We start from the raw sequence: 26,719 nt of genomic DNA on the forward strand, positions 1-26,719 counted from the left end.
GATGGAAACTCTGGTCTCCATGGTCATCACTTCTTTGCAGGATGTAGAGAAAAGGATAATTTTTACACTAGGGATGATCTCTTCTCTCCCTAGTATATTCAAATTTCCACCTCAACTTGATCATTCCCTCTCCTTTAATCACAGTTAACTTTTTACTGCCCTCTGACTCTAGCCAAAGTTTCTAATAGTGCAGCACATTCTTAAATGCAAGCCAACCTGGCTTCCCCTCACCACAACACCAAAATCGTTTTGTTAGGACATCCAATGACTTCTCGGCTGCTAAATCTAATGTGTATTTTTCAGTCCCTGTCTCACTGAACTCCTACAGTAGCATCTGACACTGTTAGCCACTCCCTTCCTTGCAACAACACACTCTTCTACCCAGCAATTAAGTGGTAGGAGTTCCTTTAGCACTTGGTCCTATACCCCTCTCCCTTGCTCATGCTGTTATTTTCTATGGTTATCATACCAGACTCATAGCTTTAAATATCATGTATATGTGTTAAGTCATAAGTGATGGCTTAGGTTCAGTCCTCTTTTGTGAGTTTCAGCCCTGGATATAAAACACTGATCTTACCACTTAGGATGTTTCATTACATTTACTACTCTAATCCTCACCAAAAGATAAAAAGAACTTCTCGATGTAATATAAACAGTGACTTCTGTCAAAATGGAGAAGGAAATAATTTTTCTTTTTGGATCTAGTTTTAAATTCCTGATGGTTTCATTGAAAACACTTAAGTCCATTTTCCAAACGATAGAATTCCACATATTATAATGAGTCAAGGTAAACTATTTTAGGTATCTATTTTTAGGTATCTATTTCCCTTATTCCTTTGTTCCCAACTCTGCAGAAGCCAAGGGCTTCTAACATGGTCCTCATAAAAAGGACAGCAGAAGTTCTGCACTGGATAGCTCCAGAGGAGATTTTTAAAATTCTGTATTTTGCAGAAATATCTCCCAGGGTATGCAGCATCTATGAAACTGCTATACAGGATTGTTACAAACAGCTGTACCAGACTACCTTTAAAGAAAAATTGCTATAGTGTCCAGAAAATCCATCTGAGAAAGCAAACTTTTTTTTTTTTTGAGATGGAGTCTTGCTCTGTCGCCCAGGCTAGAGTGCAATGGCGTAATCTTGGCTCACTGCAACCTCTGCCTCCTGGGTTCAAGTGATTCTCCTGCCTCAGCCTCCCAAGTAGCTGGGATTACAGGCACCTGCCACCACGTCCGGTTTATTTTGTATTTTTAGGAGAGACAGGTTTCACCATGTTGGCCTGGCTGGTCTCAAACTTTCCTGACCTCAAGTGATCCGCCCACCTGGGTCTCCCAAAGTGCCGGGATTACAGGTATAAGCCACCGCACCCAGATTCAAATGTTTTAAGTATGAAATTGTGTACTAGATAGAGTTTTGTGTTATTTAACTTTGGAAGTTTATTTGGAGGCTATTCTGGTAGAGAGGGTAGGTAAAATAGGCCAATCATTCGGTTTCTACATTATCTAGGATTTTTTTCCAATTAAACAATCCCCATTAGCAGTTCAAGCCAGCATCTCCTTTTAATCAATGTTCCAGGTCAAACTAGTTCTTTCTTCCCTTAGATATTTTCCCACTGCAACCTCTGGACCCCTGGGTTTACCTGTGCATCCATGCCTTTTTCACGAAGCCTTGAAAAATAGTGTTATCCCAAGGAATTCTTTTGATCTGTCATAAATACGTTGTTACCACACATAGTACATTTTGACATGATTAAAGAAAAGGCAAATATTAGTCTGTTGTAGAAGTGACATTCCTATATTTTTCCATAGACCACTTTCCTATTTAATTTTCCTTGAATTTCATAATACCCCACCAAACTCTTATCTTTTAAGTTAGGTAATTGAGGGCTCTAACTAAAATATTTAATTTGATATAATGTTCTTTTCCTGAAATACTGGTTTTAAAGTATTTTCTCCTGAGGGACTTTTGGTTTGCCTTTCTCTCTGCCTGTTAAATGCACTTTGAAGATGGCTGCCTCTTTCTCATCCTTTAGGTCTTAGTTTAAATGCAGCCTTCTCCTTCCCAAAACACCTAACATATTGTTTCTTCTTAGTCCCGTTTATTTCCTTTGTGACACATATCATACTCTGTAGTTATCTTTTATATGTACTTGGTGTTTTGTAATCTATGCATTCCCTCAGTAAGTATTAAAATGGAAGGTCCACAACAGCACAGATCTTTCCTGTCATTTTTATCAAAGATACGGTAAATGAATATTGAGCTTTCATGAGGAATCTGTTTCCCAAATAATGTCCTGAAATAGTAGAGTGAAATGAGTGTCTGTTCTCAAGTCAGAGATAGGCTCAAATCCCAGCTCTGCTACTTACTAGCAATGCGTGCTTTGGCAAGTTATTTAATCCCTCTGGTTCTCAGTTCCAACATATGCGAAATGGGGATATTATCCACTCAATACTGTCTGAGAAGACGAAGTGAGAAAATACAATAATTGTACAGAACACAAAAACTCTCCTATGTTCCTGGTGAGAATACAAACTGTTAAAACAATTTTGAAAGAAAAGCTTGGGCATATTTTCAAGTTGAAAAAATGCATACCTTTATCCCAGCAATTCTACTCCTCAGCATATCCTTAGAGATATACAATACTTCTATGAAGCAAGATACTTGTATAAAAACGTTTATATCAGCACTGTTTAAAATTGCCAAAAACTAGAAACATCACAAACATCCTTAACTGTAGAATAAAGAAACTGTAGTATATTCATCCAATCGAAGATAAATAGCAATTGAATGAATTGTGGAGTGGGCACAGTGGCTCATGCCTATAATCCCAGCACTTTAGGAGGCCAAGACTGGTGGATTGTTTGAGCTCAGGAGTTCAATACCAGCTTGGGCAACAAGGCAAAACCCCATTTCAATAAAAACAAACAAACAAACAAACAAAAAAAAACAGTTAGCCAGGCATGGTGGCACGTGCCTGTAGTCCCAGCAACTTGGGAGGCTGAGGCCAGAGGATCACTTGAGCCCAGGAGGTTGAGGCTGCACTGAGCTGTGGTCACACCACTGCACTCCAGCCTGGGCAACAGAGTGAGACTGTCTCAAAACAAGAAAAAAAAAAAAAAGAGTGAATCATAAAAAGACACAGTATAAATAAATGAGTGTCACAAACTAAGAGTGAACAAAAGATGTCAGATTGAAAATATGCTATACAATTCCATTTACATAAATTTTTAAAGCAGGAAAAACCAGACTAATAGTCTTCAGGAATACATAAAGGTGACAAAAATCATTAAAAAAACAGTAACACCAATACCCAAAGAAGTGATCACCATAAGTCAGGGCAGTGGCTATTTTGTGGAGGAATTAGAAGGGGGTGCACACAAAATTTCTAGGATGCCAGCAACATTCTATTTCTTGATCTGGGTGGTGATTACATAGATGTTCATTTGATAACTTATGTTATACATTTATATTTTATGTTCTTTTTAGATTCCACAATAAAAAATACTTTTAAAACATTGAGAAAATGTGTTAAATGTTTAGTACACTGCCTGACAACAGAGTTAGCGCTCAATGAATTTTAGCTGTTGTTATAAACAAATTAAGCGATCTACTATTGCAACTGCCCATACTGTGAGCTTAAAACTGGATGTTGAAAAAAATACATAATAATAAATACCGTAAAACATTACTAATCTAGACGCTACTACATAGCTTCTTATAATTTGATATTGGCAAAGTTTAAGATTACCTCTAAAAGACTTTAAAAAAAAAGACTTTCGCATACAAATATGAAATCACCATTCCGCATGGTGGTGTTAAAGGATTTATCACCTACACCATCTGCCAAGGCAACAGGGTATAGCACAAGAATGTGGATTTAATGACCAATGGTCACAGTACTAGAAATGTTTCACAACTTCTCTGACACTAAAAATTTAATAAATGATAAACTCTTTCCTATTTGCCTTAGTGGCACTGATACACACTTTACAAAAGGAATGTCTAGGGTTAATATGAGATTGCCTAATCTGAGAACAGAAACAAAACTTCAGCGCCCAGCATTATTTCAGCAAATTAAATAATGGTTAATGACAGCCAGCAGAGTGGGGATCTTCATTTTAGGGCACTGTTAACATACAAAAATGTATTACTTTCTTGGCAAGTAGCTTATTGTTGATTTAAATAAACCCAAAATTATATTTCAAAAATGTTAAAGTCCACCAAAAAATGCTATTTATTTACACCCTACAAACTTCTGAATTAAAATGTTATTAAAGATATTTTAAAGATCAAAATTTCTTATATGGTTTAACAGCATCTGCTTAATACTAAAGTAAGTCAAAGTGTTAAATTACTATCATGAATCACAGCTGATTTAGCAACTAAAAATATGTGCATACATATGCAAATTTCGACCCCAAAGTGGCTGGGTTTATTCTAACAGTTGTTCTAACAATTTTTGTTTTAATCAAGTACTGGCCAATTATATCATCCCAAAGCTACCAACATTTCCTATCCGTGCTGTCGGTGATTGGTGTATTCAGTGTAATGCTCCCCATACAGACCACTCTTTCAAAACAAAGTATTGTTTTACAGGAATCCAATCTCCTCTGGTTAACAATGCGCTATTAATATCCAGTGGTATTAATGCAAAGCTCAAAACTCAAGTGCCACAGATAAAATTGGATGGTGTGACCATGTGACTTTACAATGAACCAAGTCAGAACTGCTGATTACAAAGAATTCAGTCCTCTACCTGGCCCATCATGTTCTTTACTAACCATTCAAGACTGAGTTACAACAAAATGCATTAGAAATAGCATTCCTTCAAATCCCACACAACTTGCTAATGTCAATAAACTAAAAGCTTGAAAACATTTTAGTTACCAGAAAACTTATACCTTCCAGTATCAATTAATAACTGTGCAATTTATATTTCAAACTATTTTAAAGATGAACCAAAAGTTGATAAGAAGATAGAGAAGTACATGTCTAGTAGCATCATAAATGGGTAAAACACTGGAAAAGCAGTATGTATGAAAAACCATGTAATTAAAAACTACATTTTAGTATATACCTGGATAGATAAGATACACTTGATTTTTCATATATTTCTCACAGGAATTTATGATACTTCTCACTATGAATACTGGTTAAGTATCCCTTGTCCTTTTTGCATGGGACCAGAAGTGTTTCATATTTCAGATATTTTCAGATTTTGGAATATTTGCATTACACCTACTGGAGTTCAGCATCCCTAATCCAAAATGCTCCAATGTGCAGTTCCTTTGTGCACCATGTAAGCACTCAAAAAGTTTTAGATTTTGGAGTATTTCAGATTAGGATACTCTAGCTCTATCACCTTTCCCATTTTTCATATAAGGAAACTGAGGGTCAGAGGTGAAGTCCTTTTCATAGAGGTCCCACAGACTATTAAGTAGAAATGCCAAGAGTTAAATCCCCTTGAGTGCTACATAATGATGCTTCTGTCAACAATGAACTGCATATACAATAGTCCCATAAGATTATAATGGAGCTAAAACATTCCTCTCCTACTGATGTGGTAGCCATTGCAAGAGTATAGTGCAATGCATTTCTCACGTGTCTATGGTGATGCTGGAGTAAACAAACCTACTAAGCTGACAGTAACATAAAAGCATAGCAGATATAATTATTCATAGTATGTAACACTTGATAACAATAATAAATGTTACCGATTTATGTACTTACAATTTTTATCATTGTTTTAGAGCTTACTTCTACTTACTTAAAAAAAATAATAACTGTAAAACAGCCTCAGGCAGATCCTTCAGGAGGTATTCTAGAAGAAGGAATATATACTGTTATTATAAGAAATGACAGCTCCATGTGTTATGGTCCTTGAAGACCGTCCAGTGGGACAAGGTGTGGGGTGAAAGACAGTGATATGGATGATCTTGAACCTTTATAGGCTTAGGCTAATGTGTATGCTTGTGTCTTCGTTTTTAACAAAAAAAGATGTTTAAAAGAAAAAAACTAAAATCTTAAAAAATAGAAAAAGGTTTATAGAATAAGGATACAAAGAAAATATTCTTGTACACTTGCACAGTATGTCTGTGTTTTAAGCCAAATGTTATTACAAAAGCGTCAAAAAGTTTTAAGCAATCTAAAACTTTATAAAGTAAAAAGTTAAAACAAGCTGAGGTTAATTTATTATTGAAAATATATTTTTAAATAAATTTAATGTAGCCTAAGTTTACAGTGTTTATAAGTCTATAGTAGTGTACAGTAATGTGTTAGGCCTTCACATTCACTCACCACTCACTCAGAGTAACTTCTAGTTCTACAAGTTCCATTCAATAGTAAGTATCCTACACAGGCGTACCATTTTATCTTTTATGTTGTATTTTTACTGTTTAGGCTTTTATGTGTGGATATGTAAATACTTATCATTATGTTCCAACCATGTACAGTAACATGCTGTATGAATTTGTAGCCTAGAAGCAACAGGCTATACCATATAGCCTAGGTGTGTAGTAGAATATGCTCTCTAGGTTTGTATCATTATGCATAATGACAAAATCACCTAATTATGTATTTCTCTAAAGTATCCCAGTTGTCAAGCAACATATGACTGTATGTGGATGGAAAAGAAACCAGAGTAAATGAAAAAGAAGTAGAGACAGGAAAGAAAATACTCATGATACATGTAGCTGCACTTTGTCAGATCCCTGACTTTGCTGCTTTTTAACTGAGAGCCTTTCTCAACTGTGGATAGCTTAAATGGCTGAGAGTAAAGTCCTAGTAACTTGAAATATCAGGAAATAGAGCCCAAAGTCAACAGAGGAATTGGAAATTAAGTGAAAAGCCTCAGAAAAAGTAGAATGATAGCAAGGGTAAGCCCCCAAATCTCTGCAAGCCACCAAATTACACAAGGGGCCAACCTAAAAATAAGTAGCTGGAAATCATAAAATACAGAACAGAGATATCAGTTATTATATGGGGAGGGGAGTGGATGGGGGTGGAAAGTCTGCAGTTTGAGCCTAGATAAAAAGTGCCTTTTAGAAAAAAAAAAAAAAAAAAAAAAAAAAAAACCACCTAACAACAATAATCTTCAGAAGAATATTTTTAAAAACCAACCCCAAAACCCAGTCAAATATAATGTAGTATCTGCATGGCCAGTTTCCATCCAAAAAACTGCTAGACATCCAAATAAACAGGAAAATGTAACACACACTCCAGAAAAAAAAAAAAAAAAAAAAAAAAACAAGCAGTCATTAGAAATTACCTCCATGTGGCCCACATGTTAAATTCAGGAGACAAAGACTCCAAAAATAGCTGTAGTAACAGTTAAACAAAAGCAAAGGTAAATATATCAATGAGTAACAGAGATAGAATCTAATAGAGAAATGAAAACTATATTTTAAAAGTTAGAAATTCTAGACCTGGAATAAATTTTTAAAGAAATTCATGAAAAGAAAAATTTGAAATGAAAAATTCACTAGGTGGACTTAATAGCAGAATGGAAATGGCAGAAGGAGTAAAAGTGAAAAACATCAACTTACAGATTCAAGAAACTTAACAAACCAACAAAGGATACACAAAAAGAAAAACTCTTGAGGCACAAACTGCTGAAAGCCAAAGGTAAAAAGAAAATCTGGAAAGCAATGAGAAAAATAACATCTTACACAGTTGGCTGACTTCTTACCAAAAACACCAAAGGTCAGAAGACATTGAAATGGCATACCAAAAAGGCTGAAAGAAGAAAGCTGACAACTAAGAAGTCTATAACCAGCAAAGCTATCCTTCAAAACGCCAGTAAAATAAAGACATGTTTAGATAAACAAAAACTAAGAGAACTTGTTGCCAACTGTCCTCTATTACAAGAAGTGCCCAAGGAAGGGAAGCAGTCTGATAAATAATGAATATAAATGAAAATATTTTAAAACCATACATATTTTTTCTCTTCTCTTTTTTTTTAAGCCATGTAACTGTTGAAAGCAACAAATACAACACATTTATCATCTAGATGACAAGAGCACTAAGAAAAGACAAAGTACTGTGTTTTAAAATTCCTATATTTCAGCTGAAGAAATTCAATATTCAAAGTAAAGTAACCACTAAAAAATAATGCAAAGATATATAACTAGACATTCAATAGAAGAATTAAATGAAATGCCAAAAAATCTTAGCACAAAAAAATGGCAGGAAAGAAGAATTTGGGAAACAAAAAACAGGTAATAGGAAACAACACGATGTCAGGCCTAATTACAATCAAATCACAATAAATGTAAACGGACTAAAAAGTGTACAAAGAGCATGAAATGGCAAGTTATGGTACATATACTTTAAAGTATTATAATTATATGAATATTCTATAGGTGGCATATGAAACTGATTATTTACAAATGTTACCTAATGCTAGATAGGGAGAGTAGGATATAACATTTTAGTTTATAAATGTACACAAATGCAAAAAGGTTAAGGGTTTGAGGTATTTAAGTTACCTTCCCTGTTTCTCAAACTTTCTATATTACTTCCTTTTCCTCATGAAACAACAAACATTTGAAACAAGCAAAGTACAGTGAAATTCTTTGAATAAAATTTTAAAGCGTTGGTTTTGAAAAAGGTTAATCCTCAGACTCTTAAAATTGAATACTCTAGGAAGGCTTGAGACTGAAATTTTCCTAAATTGTATAGTTCACTGACTCTTTTTTGTATTGAGATTTAAAACATTGTTAATTTTGTTAGCATTATGCTAGATGAAGATATTGCAATGATCAAAATTCAGCTCCTGTCCTTACATCTACTCTAAAGGGTTATTACAGACTGCTATTTTCTGATAACTTTGTTTCTGCTTTTCATTATTTTCTTATCTTCTGTTTCTGCAAGATGCCTCAAAGCCATTTATTATGAACACCTATTTGTTGTTATTGCGGTTATTTTGCTTAATTACTGGTTCTTAAATTTGTTTCTGATCAGCAAATCTGCCTGATAATTGGGATTGATACAGGGGAGGCAGTATAATATTTTCTCTAAAACCAATCTTAGGCAAATCTCTAGAAATTTATAGGTAAGTTAGTACTGAGGCTATGTCCTGACCAGCTTTGCCAAAAATATTTCTCCTTTACAATACTTATTTGCAAATGCTCTGAGTACACAATTCTCGTGACGGTTTCATTTTAAACCAAAATAATGAGATTCAAATTGGTGATTAAATAAACAAAAAGCAAATTCACATTTTAATTTTCAAAGGAAAAAATCCTCCTATAGAATCAATAATTATTTACCATAACATTAGTTTCTAAAATATCAGGTCTGGTAAGTTATGCCCTAAACCATTAGGTTTTATTTAAAAAAAAAAAAAAAAAAAAAAAAAAGAGGTTAATATCTAGACCCAACTGTTCCACAATAACTCATCAGGATTTGAACTTAACACTTCGTACTTGTATGTCTGATATCCCTACAACATCTGAATAGGACTGTTAATAGCAACATACCATGTTTTGTTCATACTTAACGAGTAAAAACATAGATGTTTTTCCTAATACCTCATCTTTCCTAATAACCAGTGTCTGCTACTAAATAATTAGGTATTAATATCTATTACCTTTCCTAATAGCCAGTGTTTACCACTTACAAGTTGATATTAGCTTCTGAGTCTGTCCATCTGTCAACTACCTACCTTGCAAGGTTGTTGTGCCCAGGCTACAGAAAACTCCTGAAACATATCAGATGTTTAACAATTGACAACTTAATTTAATTCAGTACACAGTTATCTACCAGTTAAAGCCAGAACTTTGATAGACAGTACTTGTCTATATCAGGGTCTTTCAAAATTGAGAATCAGCACATCAATGAAAACAAATGACTCTGCACTCTCAATATGGTAATCAAAGACTCAACATGGTCTAGGACACCAATTCTCAAACCAGGTTATTTAACAATTACCAGGAAAACTCTAAAAACCACAAACACTCTAAGACAGGAGTATCCAATCTTTTGACTTCCCTTGGCCATATTGAAAGAATTGTCTTGGGCCACACAAAATACACTAACATTAATAATAGCTGATGAGTTTTTCTTTTAATTGCAAAAAAAATTTCATAATGTTTTGAGAAAGTTTACAAATTTATGTTGGGTCACATTCAAAGCCATCCTGGGCCACATGTGGCCCACAGGCTGTAGGTTGGTCAAACTTGCTCTAAGAGGTTGAATAAAACATACTTTGCCTGTTTATAAAAACAAAACACTACACAAACGCTTTGGGAAAGGGGAAACACCCATTTTTCCCCAGGTGGTTCTTTTAGAAATTTTGGAATCACTGGTCCAAAAGAAAAATACAAGGATAAAGAGACCTGCCCTACCAGGTATTAGCTTGAAGGCAAACCACAGCCTTGCAAAATGAGACTGTCACTCCAGGACCTTCTAAAAAAGCCACCTACTCCAACAACTGAAGACCAAACACAGATATGTAACTTAAGAATGCTTTGGAAACTAACATTTCTAACAATACAATATTAAATTTTCACAGGCCCAAATCTCCACTCTCACAAAGAAAACAGATTCCATTGATTGAAACACTTCATTGAGAACCTAATGTTCTAGACATCTTTATTTAAGGAAGGATCCTATGCAAAATTAGAAGAACATTAGATTCTCTGATGACTTTAAACCAGTGGTGACTAACCTGGCAGAAAAGGAATAAAGAAAAGAATGAATGAAGGAAGGAAAAAAGTAATTTAGGTATCACCTCCCTTGACAGCACTGTCTATCCTTCTGTGATGATGGAAATCTTTGGTATCTCAATTGTCCAATGATAACAACTAGCCAAATGTGGTTATTAAGTACCTAAAATGTGACTCAAGTAACCAAAGAACTGAATTTTTAACACGATGTTAATTTAAAGTTAAATTTAACAGACACAAGTTACTAGTTACTGCAAAGTACAACCCATATTATATTTAAAAATTTATATCATACTTTTGGAAGATATGGACAGGGGATGGCAGAAGAAATATAAAAAACTAAGATTCCGTGTATAAGAAACTTTATTAATTTTTGAAAATTTTTCTACTAGGAAGAGATACATCCATACACTAGAACTGTGGAGCCTAAATCTTTTCTATTTTATATTCAATGAATATAAAAACATTTGTCATAAGTATTTTAAAAAAGAAAAAAAGTCACCAAAATAACAAGAGCTTACGCAGTATTAAACTATAGGATATTGAAATGAATGCCAACTGAGACTCAGTAATGCCTGCCCCAATTTCCAGTGCTAATTCTGCATGTCTATGATTTTGGTCAGGTCATTTAGTTCTTTTGGGTCTTAATGCCACATACGCAAAACAGGGCAATTTCTCTGCCAAACATCCTTTAGAGAATCTAGACAACAAATATAAGGTAGGTAAGATTCTTTTGTACCACATTAATATGTAAAGAATTAGGCCTATTATTCAGTATGTATCAATTGAGCATCTACTGTGCCAGGCCTCTACTAGATAACAACGACATAATGGTGATCAATCACAAAGTCAGCTTCTCATGGAGCTTGAAATTAGCTGAAGGATACTCAAGCAACCATGTTAATAGATATACTACCACTAACTAAAGCCATTAAGGGAAAATGAGTTTGTTCTAGACTGGAGGATGAAGGCCTCCTCTCAAAATAAGGACTGAAGTGAAATCTTAAACTGAAAGTTAACAGCGTGTGTATGGAAAGGTGGAAGGGAGAGGAAGAGTCCATGGAGAGTACTATGTACAAAGGCCACACAACCAAAGGAATTATTGTGCCACTGGGGAAGTGAAACACTGAAGAGGCAAACCAGACATAGACAATGCAGGGAGCATTGGGCAACAATGATCAGTTTTGTTTTGGGCACAATAGTGATGGGAAAGCATAGTGAATATAAGAAGTCCAGTTACAAGGCTATTGCTGCAGCTTTGTTGGTGCAAAAGTCATTGGGGTTTTTGGCATTACTTTCAATGTCAAAAAACGCAATTACTTTTGCACCAACCTAATAGGATGGTGGCATCTTAGATGAAAAGAATATTTAGAAATTCAAGTTGACAGCACTCAGTGATTGGATGGGGGAATGAGAGCAAAGTGGCAAGGATGACTCACAGGTTTCTCACTTTTGCAGTATGATGAATAGTGGTACCATTCCGAGAGATAAAGCACACACTGGCAGACGGCCTGGATTCTTTTGTTTCTGGAGGAAATGGGAGGAAATACTAAGTTTGTGAACTTGAGTTATCTTTGAGACATTAAAACAAAAATGTCAAGCAAGCATTGGATACCCAGAACTCAGAGAAGGAGTGTGGGTAGAAGACGAAATTTTGGGAGTCATTGGACTACAGATGATGTGGCATAAGGAGAGAAAAAAGAGGAACAAGGAAGAAGAAAAGTCCAAATAAAGCCTTGAGGATGTTCAGGTTAGAGAAGGAGGTGACTGCAAAGGATGCCAGGCTGAAAGAGCCAGAAAGGCAGAAGGAAAATTAAGAAGCCAAGGAAGTGACCAAAAGACTTCAAAAGAACACCAAATGCTGCTTGAAAGCCGAACACTGCTTAAGAAAAAAAAAAAAAAAAAGACTTTCTGAAATTTGTGATAAGAATGGAGATCACCTGTGACTTTAACAAGAACTATTTACGCAAAATAGAAGCCACACTACAACAGTTTGAGTGAAAGGTAAGGAAGGAAAGACGGTAATTATAATCAATACTCTCAACAAGTCTAGCTGAGGAAGGAAGGAAAGAGCTTGTACCTGGAAAGCAATGAGAGTTACATAAAATATTTTGCTTTTTCTGTCAGATAGAAGCTACTTGAATTTCTTTAAAGGAAGTAAGCTATTGACAGGAACAGTTAAATATGAAAGAAAATGAAAATCATAGGACCTCAGAACCAAACTGCAAAATACTGTTCACATCTACACTGTCCAATATAGTAACCAAAGGTCACAGGGAGCTACTACTTCAACACTATTGAAATGTTTGTCTGAACTGAGATGTGCTGTACTGTATGTGAAAAACACACACAGGGTTTCAAACTTTTGTACATAAAAAAGAAATTGAGATATCTCATTATAAATGTTTTAATATTCATTGTATCTGCAATGTTTTAGACAGTGTCAAATAAAATATATTATAAATTAATTTTGCCTACTTCTTCACTTTTTTAAACGACATATGTAGTTCATATTATATTTCTGTCAGACAGCACTGAGAAAGACCTTAAATGGTAAAAAGCCATAATCACAACCAGTGCTAGTCAAAACTTGGGATTGAGGTCCTCAGCCCAGTCATGCTCTGTGAAGTTTCCTACCTCTTTCCAAGACCGTCAGCCCTGTAGCTCAATTCTTGAATTGCAGCTAAAAGTTTTAATCACCCCCCTTCCTCTCATCTCAGCTACTGCAATGGTTCCATTAAGATGATAACGGGCTTTTACCAAAGGGGTAGTGATTGATAGAATGAGAGGTGTTCAGATACTGGATGTGTTTCAAACATACAATTGTTGGGATTTGCTGATAGTCTGGATGGGGGATGTATGGACAGGGTAATACCTATTTAGAATGGAGCTGATATTAATGGAGAAGTCTGTGGGAAGGGCAGGTCTCAGATGATTAGGGTCCTCTAAGTCTTTCCCCACTGGAATACTCAAGCCTGCCCTGCCAAACCACCTATGCTCCCCTACAGAAGTCTCCAAAATGGCTAGCATATCATACCAAATTTTGTTTGAAACCAAAATGATGGAAGAGCTAATTCACACTGACCTAACAAAGAACTATCCAACAGGTTTCCAGAATTCTGAACCTAGATGAGTATCCAATTTGTGACTATTCAGAAAAAGCACAGAATTTTTTTTTTTTTTTTTTTTTTTGAGACGGAGTCTCGCTGTGTCTCCCAGACTGGAGTGCAGTGGCAGGATTTCACTGCAAGCTCCGCCTCCCAGGTTCACGCCATTCTCCTGCCTCAGCCTCCCGAGTAGCTGGGACTACAGGCGTCTGCCACCTCGCCTGGCTAGTTTTTTTGTATTTTTAGTAGAGACGGGGTTTCACCGTGTTAGCCAGGATGGTCTCCATCTCCTCATCTCGTGATCCACCCACCTCAGCCTCCTAAAGTGCTGGGATTACAGGCGTGAGCCACCGTGCCCGGCCAAAGCATAGAATATTTTTAAAAAATTAAGGCAGAGAAACTTCTGAGTCCAATGATACTACCAATGTACTAGCCATAATTAGCTTCTGCTGAGAGTCAACATTCCACTAAGCTATTTTTGCTTTTCGGCTTTCCTCCGTCTTCCAACTAGAAACCCCCAAGTTCTCTATCAGTTCCAAGTTTTTCATAATAGCTTTAAGCTAGCATTGGTAGAGATCCTAGTGAAAATGGAAAAAGACAAAGGAGGCCCTCAGCAGATAGAAGCTTTCATGGTTTAAATGAGACACCACTAATATGTTTTTAACTTCAGTATTTTAAGTCATTTTCCTTGTTGCTCAACCTCAGTGGGCTTTCACTTTGTGGAATCAACCTACTAATTCCCCACCCCTTCATACAGTATTTGAAACACTACTAGTTTTCATGGTTTTACCTGAAGAACAAACGCACATTTTTATGCTAAAAAAATTAAAAGCTGTTTTCTGAAGTTCTACTATTTAACAAACCAGTGGCTGCAATTTTACCTGTGTGCCTCATTGGAGAACTAATTTGTAGAATGAAACCTTATCTTGAGTCCATCTCCCAAACCTGCCCTTCCCACAGACTTCTCCATTAATATCAACTCCATTCTAAACAGGGGGAAAACCCTGGTATTACTCTGTCCATACATCCCCTCATCCAAAACATCAGCAAATCCCAACAATTCTACCTTTGAAACACATCCAGCATCTGAACACCTCACTGTATCAATCACTACCACCTTAGTAAAAGTCATTATCATCTTAACGGAACCATTACAGTAGGCTTCTAACTGGTTTCCTGCCTTCTACTCTTGCTTCCTTACAGTATATTCTCTACACAACAATCAGAGTGGTATTTTGAAAACATAAGTCAGATCATGTCAAATCTGTGCTCAAAACCCTACAATGCCTTCCCCTAAATCACTCAGAGTAAAATCCTAAGTCTTTATCATGATCTGCAAGGTTCTACACTATTTGGTCCTCACTATACCCTGACTTTCTCTATCACACTCTGCCTCATCTATTTGGTCTTGCTGACCTCCCTGTCTCTCAATCACACCAAGCACACTCCCATCTCAAAGTCTTGGTATCTGCCATTCCTCTGCCTGGAGTGTCCTTTCCCTGGTATCTGCATGGGGGTCACCCCTTTCTAGAGCCTGCTCACATATCAGAGGTCTTCCCTAACAATGCTAAAACAGTACCACCCAGCCATCATTGAGCCACCTTTAATTTTCCTAGCCCTGCTTTAATTTTGTTTGTTTATTGTCTCCTACCGCTAGAAAGTCCCATGACTTCGTTTTGTTCACTGCTATATCCTCAGCATTTAGAACAGTGTTGCTGTTGATGTTCAATAAGGATTTGTTGAATAACTGGGTTCACATTTATTTCACTTCAGCATGGAACTATACTATAGACTTCCCAAATATATATACATACATATATATATGTAACATAATGGAAAATCAATGAAAGCAAACATACTCCACACATAAGAACCAAGAAACTCTATTTGGTCCTTTAAATTCTAGTCTTACAGGATTTTAAAATGTATGAACATAAATACACATAGAGAAGATATTAATTTAGCAGTGTACTGATTTTCGCTACATTTTAAATCCCAAAATTTATCTTTCCTTCTACCCAGAAAATTTTTATGCTAAAAATTAAAAGCTGTTTTCTTAAATTCTACTATTTAACAAAGCAGTAGCTGCAATTTTACCTGTTCACCACATTGTAGAACTACTTTAGTCAGTGTACACCTGGGGGAATGCATATAGTATTATGAGTAAGCTTGACTTCAGTGGCAAGTGGCACGGGTTTAGTAGGGTAAAGCCCCTGGCAAAACTGTGAAATCAGCCAAATTTGACTTTGCCACATGTAAATATTTCTTATCAGGGTCCCACCTTTACCCAGTTCTGGACACTACCCTACTCTTCCCCTCACCCTCAAAAGACACATTCTTGTTCCTCCAGGTTGATTTTCAAGGACTAAAGCTATACACTGAAATGATTAACAGTGTGTGAAATTTCTTGACTAGGCATCAACACAGCCCACTCAGAGAAGCAGCTCATGGTTAGAAGAGATACTATAATTATTTAGTGTTTTACTTAAAGTCCTTATTAAGTGACAGGAACTGCTCACCTGATTTGTACATCCCATGAACAAATCTTTATTAAGTGTGTATTCTCTGTATGAAGATGAAAAAAAGACATATACAGATGCTAGTGAAGAAGTCATAATAATCAATATTTACATCATCCCATCTCCTCATTTCTGTCAGTTATACAATCATTCAACTCTCAGGAGTTCAAGGTAGAGAAATGGTGGTGGTAATCCCCCAGGGGTCCCCCTCAACATCTTTGTTATCTTAGAACAGGTCTAAGGCATAGAAGAGATAAAAAGAGAAGAACCTGCTGTTTCTATGTCCTAGCTTTAAAGTCAGAAAAACCTGGATGTGAAGTCCAAATCCAGCTATACTACTATTTTTTTTAGACAGGGTCTTGCTGTGTTGCCCATGCTGAAGTGCAGTGGCTGTTTACAGGCATGGTCACAGTGCACTACAGTCTCAAACTCCTGGGCTCAAGCAATCCTCCTGCCTCAGCTTCCCAAGTAGGGACAACAGGGTCTTACCTACCATGGTGCCTGTCCTCCAGCTGTACTTTCTGTAAAAGTGGCTCTTAAGCAATTTCTTCTTTTCTTTTCTTTTTTTTTTTTTTTTTTTTTTGAGATGGAGTTTTGCTCTCGTTGCCCAGGCTGGAGTGCAATGGCACATTTTTGGCTCACTGCAACCTCCACTTCCTGGGTTCAAGCAATTCTCCTGCCTCAGCCTCCTGAATAGCCAGGATTACAGGCATGTGCCACCACACCTGGCTAATTTTGTATTTTTAGTAGAGACATGGTTTCACCATGTTGGTAAGGCTGGTCTTGAACTTCTGACCTCAGGTGATCCACCTGCCTTGGCCTCCCAAAGTGCTGGGATTACAGGGGTGAGCCACCACACCTGGCCAATTTCTTCTGTTTCTATTAGCCCATTTCATCTTGAGTAAAATGTGTATAAGACCTATTTCTTAGGAGTTAATGAAAATCCAACAAGCAAAGTGACACCATGAAAGACAATATAGTTGCTCCCTTGACCTTTCTCCTTGTTAACAAGAAAGGCAAAAATAGAGGAACCATATAGAAACCCTTGACATACCACCAGCAAAAGGCTCTAAAGCCTTGGCCCAAGGACAATTGCAACGATAATGCTACCTTTAGAAACAAAAATACTAGAAATTACGGTTTACTGGTCAAAATAGTAAAACAAAAACAAAAGCAAAACAAAAACAAAAACAAAAAATAATTTTAATGCTTTAAATTCACTAAGAGCTAGTATGGATTGTCTACCACTCCACTTTCCACATTCGATAATCTTGCATTCCATCATACATGTTGAAGATGTCCATCAAATACTTTCTTGTTACCCTCCACCTTTTATTTCTTCCTATAGGGCCAAAAATCCATACTTTGATTTTTCACTGTGTGTGTGTACATATATACATTTTTAAATCAATTCCTGGCATCAGCTTTGAAGAGTTTCTGCCTTTCTAAAAACTATTTTCTCTCAGTTTCCCCCAACACTGCTCTCCAGGCTATTTGACAGTATGGCAGCTCTTCCTTAATTTCCTTTGCTAGTGGCTCCTCAATCTCTAACAGACCTTTAAACAATCTCGAAGTCCAATGCCAGACCCTATTTTCTGTTCTCTTATCTACCACTCTCCCTAAGTAATTTAGTGCATGACTTTAAGCAACTAAACCTTTATATGTAAATATACGTGTGTGTGTGTGTGTGTGTGTGTATCCATGACTCTTGGAATAAGCTGTCTTTGTCTTTACAGGCTACTCAAACAGAATAGTCTCAAATACAAACTTCTCCCAACCACTGAATCTATTCCTCCTCCAATCTTTCTCACCTCAAGCAACGGTACCAACATCTATTAAGTTTCTCAAGTTCAAAATCTAGAAGTCAGCTTCTATCTCACCCGCACATCCAATCCTTTCTGCCACCAACCTTTACTATCTGTCACCCAGACCACAGTAATCACTTGAGTCTCTTTGCTTCCATTCTTGCCCCTGCCAATCCATTCTCCACCCAGAGCCTAAAGATGTTAAAACAAAATGGATCAGGTGGCTACCCCACACAAAATTCTTCAATAGCGTCCCACTACATTTATAATGAAAAACACTGATCTCCTTTTAGTTATGTGAATATACCACTTTTTCTCACCCCATTACCTTCACGTACGCTGTCCTTTTCTTCTGGACTGTCATTCCACCCAATCATCAACTTACCCTTCAGGTCTCAGCTTCAATGTCATACTTCTCAAAAAAAAAAAAAAAAAAAAAAATGCCTTCCCAAAACCCAATTAAAATTAGGTCCTATTACATCTTTACAAGTATCCTTTTCTTTCATAATACTTAAAAAACAGTTATTAACTATGTCATTTGTCCAACTATTTTGTTAATGTCTGTCTAGGCAGAAGCAGTAACTGGTTTGCTAATCACCGTGTAATCCCACAGTGTCACAACCATGTTGTCAACATCTAAGATACCCCCTTCCCCAATAACTATTTAATAAATGGAGAACTCATACCTACTGGTCCTAGAATGGCTATGCAATATAGCAAGATGCACCAAGGATATTTATCTATTCCCCTACAGTTGGACATCTAGACAAAATACTTTTAAAGTCAGTGATGGATAATGAAAGGAATTCAACTGGAGGAAAGACAATCTAGTCCTTTTCCCTAACAAGTTTCTGAAGTCTTTTACTTCTTTTGTTCTTCTACAGTTCCCAACACAGAGTTAGTCCCATGGTAGATAATTACGCACTTAGTAGACCAAAGTAGAGTATATGCCAATCAACCAACTGCTAGAATTAGGTGTTATAAAAATTCTAAATATTATAATACACTGAAGGCTAGAAGCATTAGAGGTGTTAGAGAGGTGGAAGTCAATTTAGACAGAGTAAGGGACAACTTCTGGGAATCCAGCCAACTTGTTATCACCCCTACTGTCTGCCCCTCTTTCGACAGTGGTGTATAGTCATAATTGTACTACTCAACACCCATTTCTTTAATCCATCCGCTAAAATTCTAACCAAAATTATCTTCAACATGTAGTTCTTAGTTAAGCCAATAAAACAGTGGCCATAAAGCTTATGAGTAGCAGAAGGTAAAAAACTATAAAGAATTAAACTACCTGTTGCATAAATGAAACTGAACATTTTATATACTATATTCATCTAATAACATAAGAATTAAGAGAATGTAAAATTGAGATCCTAGAGTCTTCTGAAGGACCAATATAAGAGGGAAATAACAACTAGCTATTATTTTCCAGGCACTGAACATGGTCATTTTTATTGCGCTTTTTTTCTAATCTTCATAATAACCCTGAAAAGCTGAAGCTGAGAGGTTGGGTGATTTCTTCAACTGCCGTAAACTAACAATACAGGTGTTGTTTTTTAGACACTTTGAACCAAAAAGCCAAGCAAAAAACACAAAGATACACAAATCTAAAGTTTTGGAGAACTTGAAGTGCTTTGTTATTGAGAGAATTTAATTCAAAATAGCAAAAACTTTCATAGGAAGCATATATGCTCAAGATATATACCTTTCAACTGGATGTCTTTCTAAAACTTATGGGTAAATATAGATCACTTTACTACTCACCTACTTGGCTTTGGTAAAATAAATCTAAAATATATCTGTATAATATTTTCATTAGTAAATACTTCCTAAGAAAAGGAAAATTGCCAGCTTCATATCTACTTTCGTCTACAATGATTTTTGAGTTTTGGAAAGAAAAAATAGACTTGATAGAAACTACAGAAGTATGAATAAAAAATGTTTTAGACATTGTTTTGCTTCTGATTATGATAAAATACCACAATGGAACAAGAATAGTATTATCTAAAGCTAAATGATCTCAGGCTTTTAAACAATCAATAAGCTGTAAGAGTTGGGACCTCTGTAATTACCTCTGTGTGAATGTTACATTATCAAACACTGGGACAAGTACAGTCTTGTATGAAATCACTGTATGAGATCAAATAATCATATCCAAAAGAAATCACATACTGGATTTAAACTTTTCCACACTGTGATCATTTCAACCTATGTGGTACTATGCTCTGGCATTTACAAAATTCCATCAATGTAGTCATTACACACTTGTAAAGGAAGACTTCAAGTAATTCCGGCTCATAAAAAAGTTAAACATTAATGAAATTTCAAAAGCATAAATGTTATCTCAAAACAATGATATCGAACACTGAAGAAATAACAGTCTTATGTGACCATAAAAAAACAGAATTACAAAAATCAATGAGTTTATGGGGATGGTTTTCTGTTTACAAAGTGTAACTGCTTATTGTAAAGACCCCAAAGGTCTTCCTAGTCATCTTCTACAGAAAAATCAATTCTCCCGTTTCCCTTTTTTCTTTAAAGACCACCCCCTCCCTAATTTTTTAAATATACACCTCTCCCAACACGTTTTCATTGCAAAAAAAAAAAAAAGAGTTATGCCACTATCAGGAACAGAGTGTCCCAAGATTTAAATTTCTATGATCCTTTGCATATTCAAGATTGCAAGAATTGAGCTTTAATAACTCATAGACCATAAACACACCCTGTTAAGATTTTCCTTCCAATACCAACATTTCCACTCTTGGGATCCGTAATAGGTGTACATAAGCCACACAACACAATCTTTTAAAACGACACAGATGGTAGATGCTCTCCAACCTCTTCCGAGAGAGGTCCTCACCTAAACCTCCTGCACATTCTCTTCTCAAGGGCCCACAAACACAACTGTCATTCAGAGGGGTGGTGACTGTTAAGCGTGGGTGGGAAAGAAAGTGCACACGAGATACCTAACTGGATGGGGAAGGCTGTTAAAAGCAGCCCTCCAGTATCACTTAACTAGCCAAACCCGCTACAAACTTTTTAAGAGATTAAGTTACATTCCTCGGCAATTCCACCCTTGACAGCTGAATCCAGAGATGCCAGCAAGTCGTGCGTGTCTACTCCTGCCACCTCAACTCGGGAAGAGTCTGCAGCCACATCCCGCGGTCGGCATGCACCAGGGGCTGGGGAAGAAGGGACGGCCGGGCGAGCTCACCTTTTCCAGCTCGTCGTGGAGCTCCGCCAGGCTAGGCCGGAGCAGCTTCTCGCCCAGCTGCGCGGCTGTGTGCCGGTAGTGATCGATCCTGGGCACAGCGTCCATGGTGTTGTGGCCGAAGGTGCGCAGGTAGTAGGTGTTGGTGTGGGTATCATAATAGTAGTGCTGGTGGTGCCCACTGCCGCCGCCGCCGGAGTGCAGGCTGCTGCCCTCGCTCAGCACCGTGTCCCCGCCGTTCTGGAAGCTCACGTTGGGCCCGTCGCCACCGACCCCGGCAGCATCCGACAGGCTGTCTTCAGCCGACGAGGAGGCAGCCGGGTCCACGAAGTTCACGCGGAAGCGGCCCTTGGCTTCCTCGCTGCCTTTAGCCGGCCCGCTCTCGCCGCTGCCTTCCCCGTCCGCGGGGGTCTGCTTGGCCCCCGCCCCAGCACTAGCCGCCGCTGCTGCTGCCGCCGCCGCCGCAGCAGCAGCGGCCCGCCCGGCGTTCTCGGAAACCAAGTCCACCTGGAAACGGCTCTGGCTCGGGGTGGGCCCCAAGGGTCTGCCCAGCCCGTCCCCCGCCGCCGCAGCGCCCTCACCGCGGACCCCGCCGCCGTCCCGACTCGTGGGCGCAGCATCCTCCGGCACCGAGGGCACAGCCGTACCGGGCAGTTCCACCCTGGCGGCGGCCAGCGCAGCGGCTGGCGGCGTCTCCCCGACCCCGGCCAGTCCCGGGGCGCCGGAGGAGGGCGCCGTGGGCACCGGCTCCATCGCTGCCCGACCCCCGGCGGAACTGCAGAGTCCGGCGGACGTCTCCGGCAGCACGCCCTCCGCACCCCTGGCCGGCGGTGGCCACGGCCGCAAGGCCGGGTGAGGAAGTCTTTCTCCCCGCCGCCTAGCCGGGACAGCACAGACGCCCCTGGCAGCCAAGCGAACGCGCGAGTGTGGCGGGCGCGGGGCGGGCCCCGCTGTTTAAAGCCTCGGAGGGGCTGTGGCTGCTGCGGCTCCGGCAGCAGCACGCGGGAGGCGGGGCCGGAGGCTCATCCGCCCCTCAGCCCGCCCACCCACGGTCCCGCAGCGGCGCGCGGCTGACGCTCACTCAGCGATCCGGCCCTCCGCTGCTCCCGCGCAACCCCACGCGAAAGCGGCCGGTGCCAGGATCGCGGCCACCCAGCCCGCGCCGGGCCTCAGGCAGTGCGGACGGCACGAACGGCGCGATCTGGGACAGGCGCGGCCGCGCTCCGCCTCAGTGATGTCGCCGGGAGGATCTCCGCGCCGCTACCTCCTCTTCCGTCGCCCTCCTCCCACGCCTTCACCTCCCTCCCCCGCCGCGCTCTGCGGCGAAAAGGAGCTGGCTCCCAGCCCGCCTCCCTTCTCTTCACCCAGGGACCGCGCGTCAGTGAACCGGCAGCCCAGGCAACGGGGCTGCGGACGGCGCGCGGGCCCTGCCTTGCCTCACGCCGGTAGCTGATGCTCCCGCGGCAGCTGCCACCCCGGCGCCCCAGCCGGGACTTCAGAGGCTCTCGCCCGCTGGCTTTTTTTTTTTTTTTTCCCCTCGCCTTTGATGAACTCGCAGTACTTGGGCTGAGCCCGAAATCTCGCGAGATGCTGCAGGCGTCAGTGCCGCTTCCCACCAGGCGCGTGGTACCCGAGGCCGGGCTGGAGCCGCAGGCCCGCAGCTATTCCTGCGGGCGATGCTGGGGGCTTTCCGGTCGGGGCGGCAGCCGCTTCCGGAGCCGCGGGCGAGGTGGGTTCCCCAGCCGGGTTTGCTCTGGGCTCTGGCACGCCGCCGCGAATCTCCGCTCGTAACTCCGGGCCTGAACCCAGGGGAGGGAGGATTTCCTCTGTGCGGCTTTCGAGCAGTAGACTTACCCTGCTCAGCAGACCTAGGTTGGCATAACCAGAGATTGATTCCAGTTGTGATGCAGTGGGTGTCTCCACACTTCTGATGACACCTTTATTTTAAAAGCTGGTGTTCCAAGGTGAGAAGGCAGCCTCGTTGAGACGTCATGTTGTTTCAAGATGAGTTTTAATTTAAGGCATTTCCAGAAGTGATATGAAGCTCATCTCTCAGAATACAACGCCGGCAATAACTACCCGTGAAGTCCTTACCAGGAGGTTTCTGCGTGATTTGGGTTGTGCAGAATTCCTCTGTTTATGTAGAAACAGAAAGGTACTCATCTGCAGGTCTAGTTTCTCTTCGGTAAAATGTAAGGGAATATAACTGTTTTCCCACTTTCTCAGCAGCAGAAATTTTTAAACCTAGATTATGCCCAAAGCCCTAAGTAAAATCAATGAATGGCGTCCTCCAGTCACTTAGTTTTTATTTATGTACTTTATTTGTTTGTTTGGTTTTTTGTTGTTGTTTTTCTTTTTTTTTTTTTTTTTTTTTTTTTTTTTGAGATGGAGTCTCGCTCTGTTGCCCAGGCTGGAGTGCAGGGGCGCGATCTCGGCTCACTGCAAGCTCCACTTCCCAGGTTCAAGCCATTCTCCTGCCTCAGCCTCCTGAGTAGCTCAGACTACAGGCGCACGCCACCACGCCCGGCTAATTTTTTGTATTTTTAGTAGAGACGGGTTTCACCGTGTTAACCAGGTCTCCTGACTTCGTGATCCGCCCGCCTCGGCCTCTCCAAGTGCTGGGATTACAAGCGTGAGCCACCGCGCCCGGCCCTTGTATTTTTAAACTTGACTTTATGGAGACGAACACTATCGTTTGCTGAGCACTTGAAATATGGTGAAAGAGCCACAGAGTTGGCAGAACTGTTTGCAAATGCTGTAAGTAAAAGCTGCAACCAGGCAATTTTCAAAAAATTGTCATAAACATTATCTTACTTGAACTTCACAACTTTTCAGCCTATTATCTCTATAAGATGGTGAGGGAAAAACAGCTGTTGCATCAGGATTTTTAAAGCTCCTTTTGAGCTTTAATGATAACCAGAGGAGGCCACAAAAATGAGGCGGTCCTTTAAGCAGTGCAGTTTTCTGCTAGGGAATTGCTGCGTTAGTAGATGATCTGTGCAGTACCTTTCAACTCCACGACGAATTCTGCCACTATTGGAACTCAACATTAATTTAGTTGAATAAATATTGAACAGCTACTGTGAGCTACTCTGTATTTACAGGATATAGCAGTGAGCAAAACGGACAATCCCATCTCTCATGGAGTTCATTGTAGTGAGAGAAACAATAGACAAGATAAATAGGTAAAATACATAGCATCCAAGTAGTGAGTACTAAGGAAAGGGAAATGGAATATTTGTGTGAAATGGGGATCATAAATTTTCCATAGATGGCCTCACTGAGAAAGTAACATTTGAGTGAAGAAGTGAGTGATGTGAATTATTGGGGAAAAAAGGTGTCCCAAGCCGAGAAAAACCAAAGAAGACCCAAAGGCAGGAGCATGCCTAGCATGCTCACGGAATTGCATGTAAGCCAGTTTGGCTGGAACTTGCTTAAGAGATGGGAAGAAACAAAGGCAGTTACATCAGAGAGCTTAGGATATGGGACGTAATAGATTAGAATGTTTAGCACCTTTTTTGGCTATTAGATACACTTGACTTTGAGTAGAATGGTGTGTTAGCTCAGGCTGCCATAACAAAATACCATAGATTGGGTGGCTCAAACAGTAGAAATGTATTTTCTCACAGTTCTTCAGGCTGGAAGAATGAGATCAGAGTGGCAGCATGATCAGGTTCTGGTTTTCTTTTTGGCTTGCAGACAATACCTTCTCAGTGTCTCCTCACGTGATAAAGAGAGCTTTATCTCTTCCTTTTCTTATAAGGGCACCAGTTCTGTGGGATCAGGGCTTTACCCTAATCACCTCATTTATCCTTAATTACCTCCTTAAAAGCACCATCTCCAATACAGTCACATAGATGTGAGGAGAGGATTAGGGCTTCAACATACTACTTTGGCGGGGTACACAACAGTCCTTGGCAGATGGCAAGTTGTTGGAAGGTTTCAGTAGAGGAATGACATCTGCCATTTTTAAAGGATTGATCTAGCTGTCTTGTAGGTAGGCAAGGGATAAGTGGTTGAGTCAAAGAAGCAAGGAGATGTGGTAAGAGTTGTTACAGCAATCCAGGAAGTGATGGTAGCGCTTTGACCACAGTGGGTTGCAGTGGAAATGGGGAAAAATAGTTGAATTCTGGGGACATAATAGAATTTGCTGATGGATGTGAAGTGTGAGAGTCCAAGGGTTTTGACCTGACCAGTTGGAAGAATGGTATTGCTATTTCCTCAGATGGCAAAGGAGGTTAAAGGAACAGATTTGGGTTGGATGAATATCAGGAGCTTAGTCTGAAATGTCTGTTGGAGGAAACACACAAATGTGTGGTAATAAAAAGTAGTAGTCACTCATATAAATGTGTAACTGCAAACAGAAGTTCTAGGAGGGAGGAACATGGTATAAGGAAAAAGCAAAATAGGCCAGACTTAGTCAAGACGGAAGTGACTTTTTAACAAAGGTCTAAAGGAATATTAGGACCAAACTGTAACTTGCAGAGAGTTTCAAACAAGGGAAATATTGTGGTCAAATGCCCTCATGGAGTGAGCAGGGACTATCAAAGAAGCTTGAAATCAGTTTGGTTAAAGCATAGGGAGGGATTAGGGAGCAAAAGTAGTAAGAGATGAGTCTGTATTACTATAAAAGCATTACTGGGTTTCCAGATCGATAGGGGCACATGATCAGATTTGTGCTTATTAAAACTCTCTAGGCCTGGCAAGGTGGCTCACGCCTGTAATCCCAGCACTTGGGAGGCCAAGGCAGGTGTATGACTTGAGCTCAGGAGTTTGAGACCAGCCTGGGCAACAATGGTGAAACCCCATCTCTACCAAAAAAAAAAGCACAAAAATTAGCAGGGCATGGTGACATGCACCTGTAGTCCCAGCTCCCTGGGAGGCTGAGGTGGGAGGATCACTTGAGGTGGAGGTTGTAGTGAGCTATGATTGTGCCACAGCATCCAGCCTGGGTGACAGAGTGAGACATTGTCTCAAAAAATAAATAAATAAAAATAAAACTAGTTATATTATGAGCAGAAGAGTGGATAAGAGGAAGAGTAAGTATGGGAAGGCAGGACACAATGTCACTAATCTAGCCGTGAGTTGATAGTAGTGATTTATGTCCTGGGTACTGTGCCAAAATCTATACATTCATAATCTTACTGAATTCTCACAACACTATGAAGAAAATCATAAGATTACATCCATTTTACAGATGAAAAACTTGGTTAAATAAAAAATAAGTAATTCCAACATTAATGACCACATAAAAGACCTACAAAGGGCAGGTGGCCTAAGCGGTAAGAAGAAAATCAGATGAAGGCATTTGAAAATAGGATCAGCTGTGTTAAATTGGGCCAAGCGGCAGAGAAAAATAAGTTGAATATATATTGACTTTAGTAACATGTATTAGCCAACAAAATGAGA

The 26,719-nt window shown here is 39.5% G+C and overlaps 2 protein-coding genes across 14 annotated transcripts in view; one reads left to right on the plus strand and one right to left on the minus strand.

Annotated features, from left to right (window-relative positions):
• The window catches only part of SLC12A2 (solute carrier family 12 member 2), a 110,697-nt gene extending 88,433 nt beyond the window's left edge, over positions 1–22,264 (minus strand). For 2 of the 4 annotated variants that reach the window (XM_010359872.2, XM_010359874.2), the window contains exon 1: positions 21,314–22,232. In XM_010359872.2, the coding sequence (XP_010358174.1) occupies positions 21,314–22,063 (750 nt within the window). In that variant the 5' untranslated portion in view covers positions 22,064–22,232. Of the gene's footprint in view, positions 1–21,313 lie in introns of all 4 variants that reach the window. The other 2 variants (XR_004056264.1, XM_030926856.1) reach the window with 2 other exon arrangements.
• Positions 22,264–26,719, plus strand: part of LOC104659747 — a 147,447-nt gene continuing 142,991 nt past the window's right edge. For 9 of the 10 annotated variants that reach the window (XR_004056269.1, XR_004056265.1, XR_004056271.1 and 6 more), the window contains exon 1: positions 22,264–23,039. Coding sequence is in view for 1 of the 10 variants with exons in the window: in XM_030926858.1 (XP_030782718.1) it covers positions 22,763–23,039 (277 nt within the window). In the remaining 9 variants the exon portion in view is untranslated. Of the gene's footprint in view, positions 23,040–23,857; positions 24,068–26,719 lie in introns of all 10 variants that reach the window. The other variant, XR_004056273.1, reaches the window with a different exon arrangement.

The sequence above is a fragment of the Rhinopithecus roxellana genome, chromosome 3, assembly GCF_007565055.1.
Source record: "Rhinopithecus roxellana isolate Shanxi Qingling chromosome 3, ASM756505v1, whole genome shotgun sequence".
Classification (NCBI taxonomy): Eukaryota; Metazoa; Chordata; class Mammalia; order Primates; family Cercopithecidae; genus Rhinopithecus; species Rhinopithecus roxellana.